The following is a 15,489-nucleotide window of genomic DNA, read 5'->3' as shown; positions in this document are numbered from 1 at the left end:
GTAGTTGGCAAAAGAGAAATATTTCAGTAATGTCTTCAGTATTTAGGGTTTGCATCCACATCAATTGGTTTTTACAAAACAGTTTTGCTTATTATCCTGTCACCATATTCAGGTCAAAGGTGATAGTGGCCTGTTTTGTGATGTCGATTGGCCAAAATAAGTCTTTTATATGATGAGTTGAGCCGGTAACTGTCCTCTCTTTTGAATTTACTAGGCGTTTGATTATTTTATATGGTTTGCCTGATCTATCAAGGGAAGTAACTGCTCTTTTGCCAAAGGCTTTGTATTGCAAAAATTTCACATCTGGGCCTGGTTTATACCAAGCATGTGTGGTGGTAATTGGGTAGTTTCCTTCATCAAAGAAAACAAAAGGCATTGATTGCGATTCGTTACCCACCATTAGTGTATTCATAATATACAAATTATTTGGTTTTAGAAATACCGGTTTAGATGAATGGCAAGGGTCAATTTTATCCTCATTTGAAAAAGGCCAGATTGGTGCCATGCGATGCCACTCCACGTGACGTCACAGGGACCTAGTTTCTATACAAGTAAATAGGAGTTTTACATCGTCTGAGATTACCAATGCATGCATGAGGCACAGAGCTCAGGGAAACATGTCTTAATAATCATCTATTGAAACTGGCTAAGGTCGGAAAGTTTTCCTTGTTTTATAAGGTATTAATAATCCTTATTTAAGCCAAACGCTACCAGCTAGCATCCTGCGTCGTATCAGCACTCAAAGTCTCGCCCCAAGGTCACCTCACTTGCGGTAGTGGGAACCAGAACGATGTCACACGGAGATTTCCCGGCATTCATACTTAGCCGTCGCGTTTTCGCGCGCTTGAAAATTTTCACTTTTCATTTGATAGCGAAAAATAAATATCGTCATTTAAAAATCTAAAAGGAGATTATAAAGATCTTAAAGAAATATGTACTCCAGGAGTAATTGTCTTTCGATTTAGGCAATAAAAAAATAATAGGAAACCACCCTATTGTAGGGAGGAACTGCTCAATGCTCAGAGTGCAGCAACTCTGGTGCTTTTTGATTCTCACCTTCCAGGCCAGACAGGGTCTTATCAGAGAGGGTGCTCTTAGAATTTCTTACCCGCATGGAAACCCAAGAAAAGTTTATTCATGCCCTCCTCCACCAGGAACAATCGAAGGAAGAAAGTTGTAATTACACGGCTAAGGATAGGGCACTGCCCTTTGACTCATGCCTTTCTCTTCACTGAAGAGAAGCAAGTCCCTCAGTGTGATGAGTGGAGGTGCCCTTCAAGTATCCGACATATCCTGACAGAATGTGACAAATACGGTGATGCACGGATATGGTTCAATATGGGTGGGGACCTTGAATCCCTTCTAGGAGACCACCATAGTAATTTAAATAGTATAATTTTGTTTCTCAAGGAAATAGGTCTGTTTAATAAAATCTAGAAGTTCATATCTATATATGTAAATAAATAGTACAGTAACCATCCTTTTAAAATACAACTTGAATCAAATGACTGAATATTGGCTGTGGTATGACCTAGCTGTCAACGAACCCCAACGCTAAATTCTACCACAAGTTTATTTATTAGGGTCTTAGTACGCTTTATCTTTATCTAACATTTTCATAAAACTGGTGTGTGTACTTTCATGCATCTCTGTTGGAGATTTTTGCTACTCAGGAATGGATAGGCATTTTTATCATTTAAATACTATTGAATAATAGCAATTTATTGAGGTGACTAATTTCAATATACTTTCATTTTTGAGTCTGGTAAGCTCAGTCGTATTCAATTGTGTTTATGCAATAGGATTGGATTGGGGTGAGGCAATACAGTGGAACCTCGTTAAAGCGAGTACGGGCTATAGCGAGACTCCCGCTATTACGAGAGATAGCCGATGCACCGTCAATTGACCCTATAATAAGCATGTTAAAAATTTCGTTTTTACGAGGCCCTTTTGGTGTTGGCTCTCGCCATAGCGAGGGTTTCACCGCCGGAAAAACTTACACCAAGACTCCTTAATCTCTGTAATTGCTAGCGATCTGTTAGAAATGAAGTTAATGGAGTGCTCAGTCTCAAATTTTTGTGGTAAACTGTTGTTCGATAAATAAGTAGTTAATTTTGGTGAAAATATTGTGGCATTAGCATTCGCGAATGCTTGATCTTCTTTTGTTCCTCGGGCGGCAGAAAGCAGTCGTCAGCATACCCGCACGTCCATGAGTTGCATGAATAGAAAGCATTTGATGGAACACACCATGGCCAAAAAAACACCAAACACTTCTAAGCGAGAAAATAAAAATAAAGGAGTAATATGAGGTATATTGGCTATTATTTGCACCACCTCCGGTAAAGCGACAATTCGCTATAGCGAGTGTTTATTGGTGCACCGTGGGGTGTCGTTTTATCGAGGTTCCACTGCAATAAAGTTGAAATGGGAATGGGTGTTTTTGGGGTGAATAAGGGAAGGTTAAGTGAGGCATAATGTTTGGGTTTGGGTGGGACATGCCAATATATTTTTGGGCAGTTTCTTCTTCCATCAGAGGTGGGTGGCGCTGTCTCAACTCCTAGTGGAGGGTCTCCCTTTTTGTGGATTGTTCTGCTATTCAATGAATCGACACTATACTTGGCTCCATGCATCTTGTAGGGTGGTGGGGTGTGGGTGAAGCAAGTGGGGGTGAGTGGGGGAAAGTACCTTCGCACATGACTTCTCAGAAACCAAACAGATGACAGCAGGCATGATGGCCTGGGGCCTCTGAAATTTTCTCAGCTTCCATCAGCAGACTGAGCTTTTCTACAGCCTTGGTCATTTAAACTTTGTATGTCTACTTGCTATGCTGTTTGATTTTGTATCAGCACACTTACCTTGCCTTTTTTCCCTTTGAAACTATAGGGCAGAGGTCCATTCATCAGGGACCATTCAGGGACCTGTTTTATCAAAGTGCAAGCGCCATCCAGGAATTTTCTTGGGTATTGTGTAGGATACCATAGTTATGGTGACATTTTATTGTCAATTCATTCACGTTGTAAAAGTATACATTTCATAAAAACAGATATTCATGTCATTTCCATGATTCTGTGAGTTAAATGGCTTGTTTGGTCTTAGCAGACATTATGAAATATAACTGTATTGATACGAGCAATTGCAAATGGAGTTTCAGTGGGTAGTTGCCACTGGGCTAGTGATCTACTCAACAGATGTATCGCGGGTAGTTGTCACAAGGGAAAAATATATGTTGGAGGTGGGGCTGAAGCCACCAAAACCTCCCCATCCTGGCAATGTGTTTTTTGGGGAGGTCTTCCCTTTCCCGAGCCACTGAGCTGTGGTTATACTTACTCCTCTCCAAATTAAAACCTTCATGCATAATTTTTTTTTATCATGCCAAAGATACCATGGCTCAATTTATTCTCTTAAAATAAGTGGTTATGAGTTAACATATTTTGCAACACCTAGTCCACTACGTATTGTACTTCTGTTACTCCCCTACCCCATAAATGGAGCACAATGATTATATCCAAGCTTGAACGGAAAGTACCCTCCCCCTCTTGCTTCAGCACCATCCCCTCACCCACTAAGATTTTTGGAAGCGAGTATAGTCGTCTCTTTGAATTAAAAAAGGTAAAATTGCAAGATTTGTTCAACAGAACATGAAGGAATAGTTCCACTGTATTGACTACTGTGGGAAATTTAAGTATTAGCACTACAGGCTCTCCTAGGGACAGGGGGGTTAAGAGTTGGCCTACTTTTGCTTGTAAGTGGCCGGTAGGGGACTTAGCGTTACTCGCATAAGACAGAAAGGTTTAATTGTCTGGTGAATGTAAGAAGGAGGAGGAGTCAAGTAGAGCCTATTGTGCAGTAATCAGAATGGCCATATTGTATGTAATATCTCAGTCTCCCCGTGAATGTCGGTGAAACTTAATTGCCTTGGTTAAACATTCCCCTGGACCAAATTGTGGATGTAAGAGCCAGTTAGGAAGAATTGAAAAAAATGGCAATTTTTAAGGATTTAAGTTTTTATTTTGCCAGCTTTTCAAGCAATGTTAAAAATTATTGATGATATTCTAAAAGCTACTTATCTATGCATCTACCTAAAAGCCTCTTGTCAGACCTAGGATACATTACATCTTTGAGGTATTGCATGCCGCCAAAGTGCCATAGATAGGAATAAACCACACCACCCCCACAAAAAACTGCCTTAATCTGCCCCTGCCTGGACCTGTTATTGAACCACTGACCTTTGCCTCTATAGACCTCTGCACTGGCAGCTACGCTACCCAGGTTCCTGAATTGCCTTGGAAATCGTACCAAGATTCATGGTTGTGGGTGTTCAGGAATAGAATGAGGAACTTGGATGGCATAGTGATCTGTGCAGAGGCGTGTAAAGCCTAAGGTCCTTGGTACAATTCCCAATATGGCACAAGTTTTTCCTCTTGCAATTTATGTGAATTTCACCCAAAAAGCATAAAGTGTTACACATTCTTGAAATTATTTATCTTAATTAATACAAACGTACTTCTGTGGTACGATTTGGAAATAAAATATTGAGTAATAGCATTTAATTTTTAGTTTTCTTTATATGATGAATATATTAATACAAAACAAAATCTCGCTTAAGGAAGTGGGTTTGACCATTAATCATTTTCACTTACTTTGGGAAGGACAGAGGGATCATATATGTGCTCTTGTTATACTTGAATGCGCTCCAAACTTTAATAAAAAGGCATTTTTATGCTTAAAAAGAAAACGATGCAGGAAATATTGAACTTAATGTATATTTTCAGATATTCTCATGCATTTACATAACAATGGCTTATATCTCATTCCTTACATTTTTCATAAATTATTTATTTGCTTACAGTTAGGCATTATATATATTTTTTATATACACACTCTCGACTCACACTACGTGGGCAACATTTATTGGAGGAACTGGCTTACGAGAAGGGTGATCTCGAAAGGTCAACTCACTGGGTCAGCATACATGCATACATACAATATTTCTGCTCTCACAAAAATTATTTGTGCTACAATTTACAATATTTTCCACTTACAGTTCTCTCATAATGATTTGGGCATGGGTTATTCACAAGTCTGTATGATATTGGCCATACATATTCTTATATATAATTTGCAAAGTGTACATTTCGTCTCTCAAAGTTGCACACAGAAAATACAGTCCTCACTATGCATCATCCATCAAATATATTTTTGGTGTCCAGGATTCACTTGGGTATGTCCATTTAGCATGGTAGTCTTATACTGATCTAGGACTTCAATTTCTATCATACATCATTCCATGATAAGTAATTGATTTGTAGAAATGAAGTTCTTGAGAAAGGAACACTCTTGTGTGTAAATTGTGAGTAAAATAACTGGTGTTTAGTTGACAATAGAGGCATATTTTTGCTGATGAGCATGCCTTGACATTACAAGGTGTTGCATAATGAAACAAAATATTAAACTGCGACTCTGGCATTGTGGTGAAATATGTAACTTTATAATCAGGAAGCACAGAATTGGGTGTTTCCCTAATGTATAATGTTATTCTTCGAGGGGAACGAGACCTTTTATCTATCTAGTTTCTCAAAATTAAAAAAATGAATAGATTTTTGTTCATTACGTATTTCACATAGAAACTGTTTTTGCGGGAATATGCATGGAATTCTTCTTCACATACATTTTCAATGCATTTATTCCACAGTTTACCCGCTTTCTTGGTGAAACAGATAAACAGTGACGGTGGAAAATTAATTCCCCGCACTCAAATGAAATATACCGTGATCAATAGGCCAAAATTTTTATTTGTTTTCATAAGTATTTTGACGGATATACTGCCACATGTTCGATTATGTGGCAGAGAGCACGTGTAATGACTAGCATATTAATGGCAATAATAATAATACACAGATATGATTAAGTTAGGTACCGGGAGTACAGGCATCTAAAAACCGTCCGATTACGTCCAAAACCTTTTCGATGAAAGAATCGTCTTTTTGATAAGAAAGAGCGCGCGCGCCTTAAGTCAACTGGTGTGCGACAAGGACGTGGCGACCATGGGGCTGCGATCATGTAAACAGTAGATACGCTGCGAGGGAAAGGTATTGGTCCCAACATCAAAATATTTTCATGAGGAGCTTATCCTGGGCTATTAGCGTCATTCAACTCATGAGAGTCAAACTGCGCCCGCGCAACCCGAACGACTCGCTGAAAACTCAAGTCAAGAATGGGGCCCTCAGGTGAAGAATGAGACGTTAGTGTTCCGGGTTGATGTAAGGGACCAACTGCCTCTAATGGTGACGTGTATTAAACACTGAACAATGGAATGCTGAGAATATTCCCTCCCAAGTGAAGCCAAGAAATTGCGCATCTGGCCATCTTGAGAGGGACATCCAAAATTACTCTCCATTAAAATGGATGGGAAATCGTGCAGCATTGAAATTCTTTCCGCAGTTCATGTGATGCCGGTGAGATTGCGACGTGGAAGATAAACTATATGGAACCAATACGACAGTTTTTGCACCTCAAAATGCACTATCCTTAAAAAAGGAATTCGAGCATTTTCCCTTTTAAAAATATATGTTTGTCTGCCAACTTTGGTGTGCCCGGACGTGCTTCAAGCTTGACTTCAACTGCTCCCGTGCATAGAAGCCAGTATTCCATTGTTTTGCGTTCAGTTGTGTTTTAAGGGGCGTACTTTCTGTTTACGTGCGTAATCGAAGATCGAAGGAAAAAAATGTTTGGGAGATACCATCTACAGAAGAGGTGGCGAACCTTCGCGTGCCTTAATTGGCCATCGTTTCGACTGGCTGAGTTGGGAGGGCGTATTGGGTTGGGTTGGCTCGCGAGTATACCCTCATTTCATAAACTTAGGCATTAAAACTCCAGAAGGTTCGACACCACCCCCTAAAGAGTTACATATTCTGTATTTCCGAAAATGAACACCTTCGTAAAGCTTTTGGATCTTCAAATGGATCGTTGAATGAGTCACTGATTGCACGTGGCCAATACGATGGAAATGAACGGTTCCCGTGGGAGTGATCCCATTGCATGAGCTGTTTCTTCGCGTTCCGGTCGCTTAGGTAATTGATCTCCCAAACGGTGATCGTATTTGGTTAAATACGTGACATTTTACGAATTAGAGCTCTTATTCGGAAATACACAGTATTCCTCGTGGTCTAAAATGTATAGATATATCTCCTCCGAACGAATCCCCGCTATGCAACCCCCGTGTAAATTTGTTCTTCTGGCTACGGCCGCCGGCGTGCGATGGGAAAACAGGAGATGATGTGTACGTTGTCTTTATTTCACCTGAGCTTCCTCGGCCTATAGCTGGATCGCGCCGATGCCCTCCCGCACAGTATTCGCTTGAACGCGTTGCGGAACTCTGGGCTGAAGATCGTGTAGATGACGGGGTTGAGCGTGGAGTTGAAGTATCCGAGCCAGAGGAAGAGAGAGGAGACGTGATCGTTAAGCGTGCACGAGAGGCAGAGGGGCATAACCAACGCCATGACGAAGAAGGGAAGCCAACAGACGACGAACGCCCCAGTGATGATGGCCAGCGTCTTGGCAGCCTTCCTCTCCCTCTTCGCTTCCAAAGACTCCTGCTTCTTGTTGTGCTGCCCTGCGCCTCCTCTCGCGACGGCCGATGACGGAACTACTGCCGAAGTGCAAGCAACTGCAGGAGTCGTCGTGACCGCCGCGCCGCCACGACACGGCGTAGCCAAGCGACTCGAGTTGTTGTTCGCTGTATGGAGGAATGGTGAAAGAAAAAGTAAATGAGAATATCGTTATAGATGAGCAGGATTCATTCACATAAATGGATAGGATTAATTTAAAAGGGGAATGTTCCGAAAAATACCCCGAAAGCCTCTTCAATATGCATGAAATTCTTCTGTGCGCACAATATCAATGTATTATTCCTCAGTTTTACCCTTCTTTTATGTTGAAAAGGTAAATATATTTCAATAATGGGTTGGGAAAATATATTTCTTCACCCGTACTCAATATTCTCTGATCAGTAGACCAAATTTTTAAAGGGAAAAAGGAAGTCCATGAGAGCCATTTGACCTGTCCTTTTAGCCGGAACCTTTCCCATGACTTTCAATGTCCCTTTAACTCCTTAGATATAGCAGCAAGTCTTCCATTGTGGATGGATATATCGTTCAGCGTGCTATAGTCCAGCTTTTATTGTTCAGCGTGGTGTTGACACCGCGGCTATCTGGATCAATCTAAAGTGAAGAGCTTTTCTGTTCCTCTAAGCAAGCAATGGATTGACCGCTCTGGGTACAATCCCTTAAGAGAAAAAATGCCGCTAAATGAAATATAAAATCATAATTATTCAAATATGTGGAAAAAACAATATGAACAAATAATAATAATAATTTGCATTTCGTAAAATGACAATGGAATAGTAATGATTGATCATACTATTTCTAAAATCGGCATAAGACAGAATTATTGCTGATGAAAAGTTAGAAAAGACTCGAGCATTCTTATTTTGAAAGAAGATATTAAATTTATATTCTTGTATGAAATTGGAATGGAGTTTACAATCTCGTGGAGGTAACAATAAAAGAGTTACTACGTTTGATAGTACAGTGTGTAGGAAAGTATAACATCGGAGAATTGCTCCTGGTTGTAGCTCTACGAGAACTGGGAACAGTCCCGAAAATTAAATGGATAGTCAGGCTCCATAAATAAAAAAGTTGGCACATAAATACTCGCTGCAGATAAAAGCTTCTATTTTCAACACTTAACGTCTTTGATTGATCTCTGTACGAAAAGTAATGATCATGGCAGCCTAGGAAAAATAAACCGTACTCCTGAGTTTTATGCGAGTTGTAGAGTTATATTTAATCTGTCAGGTAGGTCATGAAATACTTACGGCAAGAGTCCGCAAAAGGAAAAATTAATGATAATTCTAATGATTGCTAAATTTTAACCAATAATTACAATAATAATATGTTTATCAGGTAAAATATGCTATTCATTTAATTTAAAATGAGAAAAAAAATGATCAATTCAGGTGGGTGTTGAATATCATCAATTTGAATAACAAGTTTGAGATTACCAATTACGATGACTTTCGTGTTAGAGTCATTTAAGGTGGGAAGGGTGACTTTGGTCCAATCGGAAACGGCAGAAACGTCGTTATTGATCAATTCAATTCCATCGTTCAGTTTTTGAGTATGAAATTGTTAGTATATTTCTAAATCATCTTCATAAAACATAATGGATGGCTCAAAATGGGTGCTCGGGATTTCTCGAGAAATTTTCCACTTGCATTTCCACCTTAAAATTTCAGCTGCGGTGGCTAGATATGACGCCTCCCACTGTGCAATGAAGGGTTAAAGGTCACGTAAGAGGTACCAGATTAGGTATTGTTAGAGGAGGACATGACATCAACCTATGTCTTAAAGGCTGGGGTTGTGTTGCACATGATTCACGTGATACGTTTTCGAGAGCCACGAAGAACGCTAACGAACGCTATTTAACGCTAGTGAAAACTGGTTTAATTGTAATAATACTAGGAGACGTACGTAGTGCTTCCTTATTACGGGATGCGCCTTCTTTATGAGAGTATACGAGACCCTTTTCGGCTATGAACATCATGTCGCCTCAAAGCAACCGCTTTTCTATTAGTGAAAGAAGGTTCGTGGGACAAAAAAGGAAGTAAATGGCATAATTACTGCCTCCATTGTCTCAAACGGAGGCCTTGTTTGTAGTAGAGCTCTCCTACTCTCCGCGCCGTGGAAGCCCCTAGTGTTCATTTCTAAGAGCCCTCTGTGCATCAGAGTTATTTGGGTTGCATATCTTCAGGATTTACCCGGCCAAAGCTGTTCGTTTTCTATCGGAGAAATCTATTTAAACATCTCAGTATTTTTTATTCAAACTCCATGCGTAAAAAACAATTCTGATCAAATTGAAGGCATAATCGGCAGTGATTTGGGATGAGCAGTTTTCATGTAATTTTTTAGGATACCACACCTGTTGCTGCGATGTTTTCTTCGAATTTACACTGCATTCAGTGATAAATCTATGAATGGAGAAAATTCGAAGTGATGACTTTGATAAATTTGAAGATGAGAGGACAATTAGTTCGTCCAAGCCATACTTTACCGCATTGAATTTAGTTTTTTTGGAATCCACTGCTTCAGTTGATTTTATTCTGCCTAGGCTGTAATAGGCCGCCGTGCTTGGTCACCTGCAATTCCCCTGGCGGTTCGTCTAACGTAAAATATGCAGCCCAACTATTATTCAAAAGCACTACATGGAACAAGTGACTTAGTTTGCAGTTTAATGCACGAGTGCCAATAGTTACAGCAAGGGTGACATTAGACATGACAAAAAATCATTTGGTTTAACCGAGATACAAACAGTGATTTCCCAACTGCTGGTATTCTGAATCCAATTGGCGCTTCTCGCCCTTAACTCGCCTCTGTCCACTCCATTTTTATCTTTATCCACTATCCAATCAACCTTGAGCCAAGTGGACTACGTAGGGGACGTCTCAGTCTGTCTTGTAGACGTTCGAGGTGTGTTGCCAGATCGCATTTCAGTTGGTTAAAAAATGTCGGCGATGAGTGCAGAGTGTTGAATTTAATATCTATATTTGCAATGAAGTATTTGGTTTCGTGAGGAATGGCTTACGAAAGATACGGATTCTATGGTAAATATAATAAAAAAATTCAATTTCGGCCATCACCTCTAATAATGGCTTGTTTCAACTGGAATTCGGACCGCTCAGCGCCGCGAGTGGCGACTTTTGTAAACCCGTTTGAATGCGCGGTGGGCGGCAGAAGGTTTATGGATCAACTGTAGAATTTTCTATTCTAACATTCGTGATTATAATGTAAAATTCATGATAGTTACGTGTGGATCTTGAAATTTGTCGCGCATTTTGAAGCAATCATTTAAAAAATCAATATTGGCTGTTGAGTTTTAGCAATGGCGAAGGATGGCATTGAAGAGCTGTAGATTTTATGGGTTATATCATCAAGAATACTCATTTAAGTTAATGGCGCTAATTATAATTTATTTCTCAGCAAAATTCGGGTCGCTCCGCCGCCGCGGCGGCCGATGGATAGCCGTCAGCTACGCGAATGGCGAATTTTGTGATACCATTTAATTGTCCGGTGTGTATGTACACACATGTATAGGGTCGATTGGAGAAACCTCTATTGTTGTGGCATTTGTGACCAGGGTTGGATTTAGATGAATGGGTTTGTAAATCACTCGAGAGATAATTAAATAGATCATTACTTTGGCATATATCAATATGTCAAACGAAGCATGCCCTGATTGGTACTAACCTGTATAAAAATAGATAAGTCTTTACTATTATTGGAATAATGCAATTATAATGTTTCTAACAATTTGAATGTTGGCCCCTCTTGATCTTGAGGTCCTCGGCAGAAGCGTGATCAGCCTATAGAACAACCCGGCCCTGTTTGTGCCTTACAGTGCTCTCACTCACCTTGCGCTGAGCCGTTATTGGAGAGTTCGGAGGTGGAGACGGCGTGGTTCTCGACGCCGCCGCCAGGCGACGCGATGGTGAAGGCTGTGGTTTCTTGCGCCGCCGCCGAGTGCAGCGCTCCTCCCTCGCCTCCCTCCTCCTCATCGTCTTCCTCCTCGTCCTCCCCCTCCTCCTCGCCCCCTTCGCCTCCTCCTGTCACGTGACGATGGAATAGGTAACATTAAAAAAGAAGAAAACACATTCAAGATCGTTTACACGAAAAATTCCTTATTCAGCTGCGGGTTGCCACTCAACTTGATCCCTCTGTTTGGCTTGGATAGGCCATGGCAGATCTCACCCCATTATGAAGAACGGATCATAGAAAAAAATCAGTTTTATGTAAAATTTAGTACGGAACGAAAAATTAGCTTCGTACCTGTGTGGTATTTACGAACAAAATTAACATATCAGTAAAATTAATGCGTACAAGACGCCATCTATCAGCCTTGTGAAGAACTGGCAGAATAATGGTGTAAATGGCTGTGTTATAATCGAGTTTAGTTATTCCCCATCTGCGGCGAAGTCTTTCGTGTACCATATTCTCTATCTAATTATTATATTGAAGTTATTTTTAATCCATGAGTATCTTATCACATGGTTAAGTTTAGAAAATACGGAAGTAAAGCCAACGAAAAAAAATGGCCAAGGAGTCCGGAACCCTCGAAATATTTTATATATTTGGTCCTCAGCGTACCTCATCGAAATGGACCCCCACCTAAATGGAAGAGACCTCAAAAAGAACCACCCGTGAAATTTTTTCTGGCCATGGCTTTGTGTTTTATGGGTTGCTAGTCTGATCTGGAGCGTAGCGTTTTATGGAGTGGAAACCTGGCCGCTAAGGAAGGAGGTCGAGAAGAGACCGAAGGCGTTCGAGATGTGTGCGCTCTTGTAGAGTAGAATGGAGAAGGTGAAGTGAACGGAGAGGAAACTTTAAGATGAGATGCGGAGGAGACAGAAGGTTGGGGTGAGCGGGTAGGAAATGTTGAAACGGCTTTAAGAGGGAATAATCTTAATTAATCATGTAGTGGTAAGAAAGAGGATAGAATTTATTTATAACATGTAAAAGAATAGGCCTTATTGTGAATCGGGAATATGCACATTAAAAAAAAAGTACTTTAATAAGAAGGTCCCTACCTCAAATGGACTCGCTGAAAATCTAGCGGATGAATAATGTTTTTTTTAGCTGAGTTATGGGTCTTTAAAAATTAATCTTCATTTGTTGCTTGGAAACACGTCATCGGAGCTTGACGTCACGGTATTCACTGATGACAGACTGAGGAAATGGATAGAAAATCGGTCTATGCAGGGGAATAAACGCAATTTGGCGAAAATAATTGCTATTTTTACTTCGATGTTTTGCATTCAAGGATATACCGCTCTACTCTCTTAACGAAGTGAATGGTGTACCGTCCGATGACGTCAGAAGGCGTTTCAGGTCACGTGACTTCAAGCGATATTGGAGCACTTCGAATTAGCATTTAATGACGTTTGTGGAGTACTAGGAGAGTTTTTGCTTATATATTTGGACTCGTGAGAAAATTATCTATTCAGTTACACTAACTTGCATAATGAACAAATTTCATGTATGTTCCCCAATGAGGGGGGAAGCCCATGATGGAAGGAAGGACGGGCGGAGTAATTCATATAATCCTTCATTTAAACCTTAGTGAGTAATGTAATACTTCAAATGATAGTCAAACAATTCTAAGCAAGACCATTGCAATGCAGTTGCATTAAAATTCATCATGACCATGATGACAATGATGAAATGAGCATGTTGGGGAGGTGTAGGGAGCCGAAACTGAATTTGTTCCCCTCTGCACAGCGCTGACATAAAATGAGAGTTCTACTATTACACTGAGTACACTAAAGATGGAATATTAATTAGTTTTGAGCAGTTCCTTATGACTTGGTTGACTGAAATTTAACTACATGTTTACAATAACTCAAAGAATTTATATTTACAATACTTGTACTGCTTTGCTCCCTCGCGAGACACCTTACAATGAATTTTGGAACGTCGCTCACATATGTAAAGAGATAGGTCATCTCCGGGAATCTCTAGTTCGCACCTCAGAGTAAGGATTAGTGTGGAACGGTTGGATAGCATCCTCTTCCGTAAAAACGTATACCATCATGTGTGTCACTTGACGTGGGAAAAATGTGAATCTGGATGTAAAAACTAGGCACTTGTCGAAATGAAATACAGCTTATTAAAATATTTTTAACCCAATTAACGCACCTATAAATGGTCACTGAGATTCTCGTGAATGATTTTTCTTGGTATCCAGATGCATAACAATAGTTAACCACTCGCTAATCGTTTGAAAGCCACGTGCCTCAATACCATGTTTCCATGGAGACGCTCGAGGTATGTTGGAAGTAAGTTAGTGACGTCAGCTTCCTTCTACTTGTTAGGTTATCTTTTTTATTGCGTACGTCTCTATATGGACTCAGGTGAAAACAGTTGAAATAACGAAACAAAAACACACCAATCACGAGAATTCGAAAGAATCACAAATGTGACGAACACACTCAAATTAATACATTCACTTAACACTACTGACTAAAGACTGGCATTTTGGCCCATAGTAACCATATGCACTAATTGCATTATCGATGCTTGGGACGCCCAAAAAAAGATTCCAATTAGTTTTACTCAATGCACTAGTTCCCGCACTCACCGCCGTCCCGCTTGAGGGCGAACGCGGCAGCTGGACCCGTGGTGGACGCGATGGTGGACGTTGACGTGGCTTCCGCTGCGGCCGCCGCTGCCGCAACCGCCGCCGCAGCAGCTGCCGCCTTCTTCCGCGTTGAGGAGTTGGCGCTACCTCCGCCTCCCGACGCCGAGTCCTGCAATCAAATGAAGGAATTTGCTATTGTTTCCAGAGGCCAAAATTCAACCTCCAACTATAAAAGAAGTAGGGAAACGTTAGCATGTAAAAGTAGTGTGTACATTAGGATGGTCCTTATTTTTTAAGTTTTCGAATTTCTTTTGGGACGCCCCCCAGTTTTGTTCCATTTGGTGAGAAAATAAATCTTGAAAAATATTTTTGCACTCGGATACCGGGAAAACGTGACGCATCCCACTTAAAGTTTTGAAATGTTGGTATTTTTGGGTGTTTTTCGGACATGACTGAAGATAATGTCACTGTCGGATTATTGTATCACTTCTCTGTATTTTACAACGAATAGTTTGACGTTATTACCTTATCACCTCAAATATCTTTCATTTCTACCCTTTGGTTCCCGGGATATGGAACCAAATGCGAGCGCGCGCCACCCACATTCAAATTATTTGCAAAATTAAAAGTACACTAATCTGAAAACAGTGAAAACTAAAACCCTGAACCGAAAACAAGGAGAAATTTTGTGCATATGATTAATAAGCAAACATAGAAATGATGTATTTTATTATCAACCATGTAATTTACAAATTTAATTTATAACTAATTTGTAAACAAATATATGTAAGAGTTTAAAAGGTTAGTGAAGAGTTTGATCTGGAGTGTAGCTCTCTACGGTGCGGAAACGTGCACAATAAGGAAGGAGGATGAGAGAATGTTGGAGGCATTCGGGTATCGAGAAGAATGGAGAAAGTGAAATGGACGGAGAGGAAAAGGAACGGCGAAGTACTGGATATGGTTGGGAAGGAGAGGCAGCTTTTATATGAGATACGGCGGAGACAGAAGGTATGGATTGAGCTAGTACTTAGCGGGGAGGGTATGTTGAAACGGTGTTAAAGGGTAGAATGTTAGGTAAACGAGGAAGGGGAAGGATGAGAATATGATTTTTAGATAGATTGAAAGGGAGTAGGCCTTACAGTGAATTGAAGAAGGCAGTGCTGGAAGGAAAGGGAGGTACCCGGATTACATCTATAGTACTCCATGGAAACCTACCTTAATCGGTAGAATACTATAATAATAATAATTTACAAACTTAAAAATGGAGTATGGAAGGGCCTCTAAAGTTGAATAGCGTAG

General features: G+C 40.3%; 1 protein-coding gene across 1 annotated transcript in view; it reads right to left on the bottom strand.

The window, feature by feature from the left end:
- Window positions 1–4,744: 4,744 nt before the first annotated feature.
- LOC124158853 (5-hydroxytryptamine receptor-like) overlaps window positions 4,745–15,489 on the bottom strand; it is a 700,732-nt gene continuing 689,987 nt past the window's right edge. Inside the window, exons 8-10 of the mRNA XM_046534230.1 lie at window positions 14,191–14,359; window positions 11,468–11,659; window positions 4,745–7,735 (exon numbers count right to left, since the gene is read on the bottom strand). Coding sequence (XP_046390186.1) covers window positions 7,296–7,735; window positions 11,468–11,659; window positions 14,191–14,359 — 801 coding nt within the window. The 3' untranslated portion in view covers window positions 4,745–7,295. The remainder of the gene's footprint in view (window positions 7,736–11,467; window positions 11,660–14,190; window positions 14,360–15,489) is intronic.

This window comes from Ischnura elegans, chromosome 5 (assembly GCF_921293095.1).
Source record: "Ischnura elegans chromosome 5, ioIscEleg1.1, whole genome shotgun sequence".
Lineage (NCBI taxonomy): Eukaryota > Metazoa > Arthropoda > Insecta > Odonata > Coenagrionidae > Ischnura > Ischnura elegans.
Note: the sequence above shows the minus strand (reverse complement) of the source record. Positions and strands in the feature narration are given on the sequence as shown.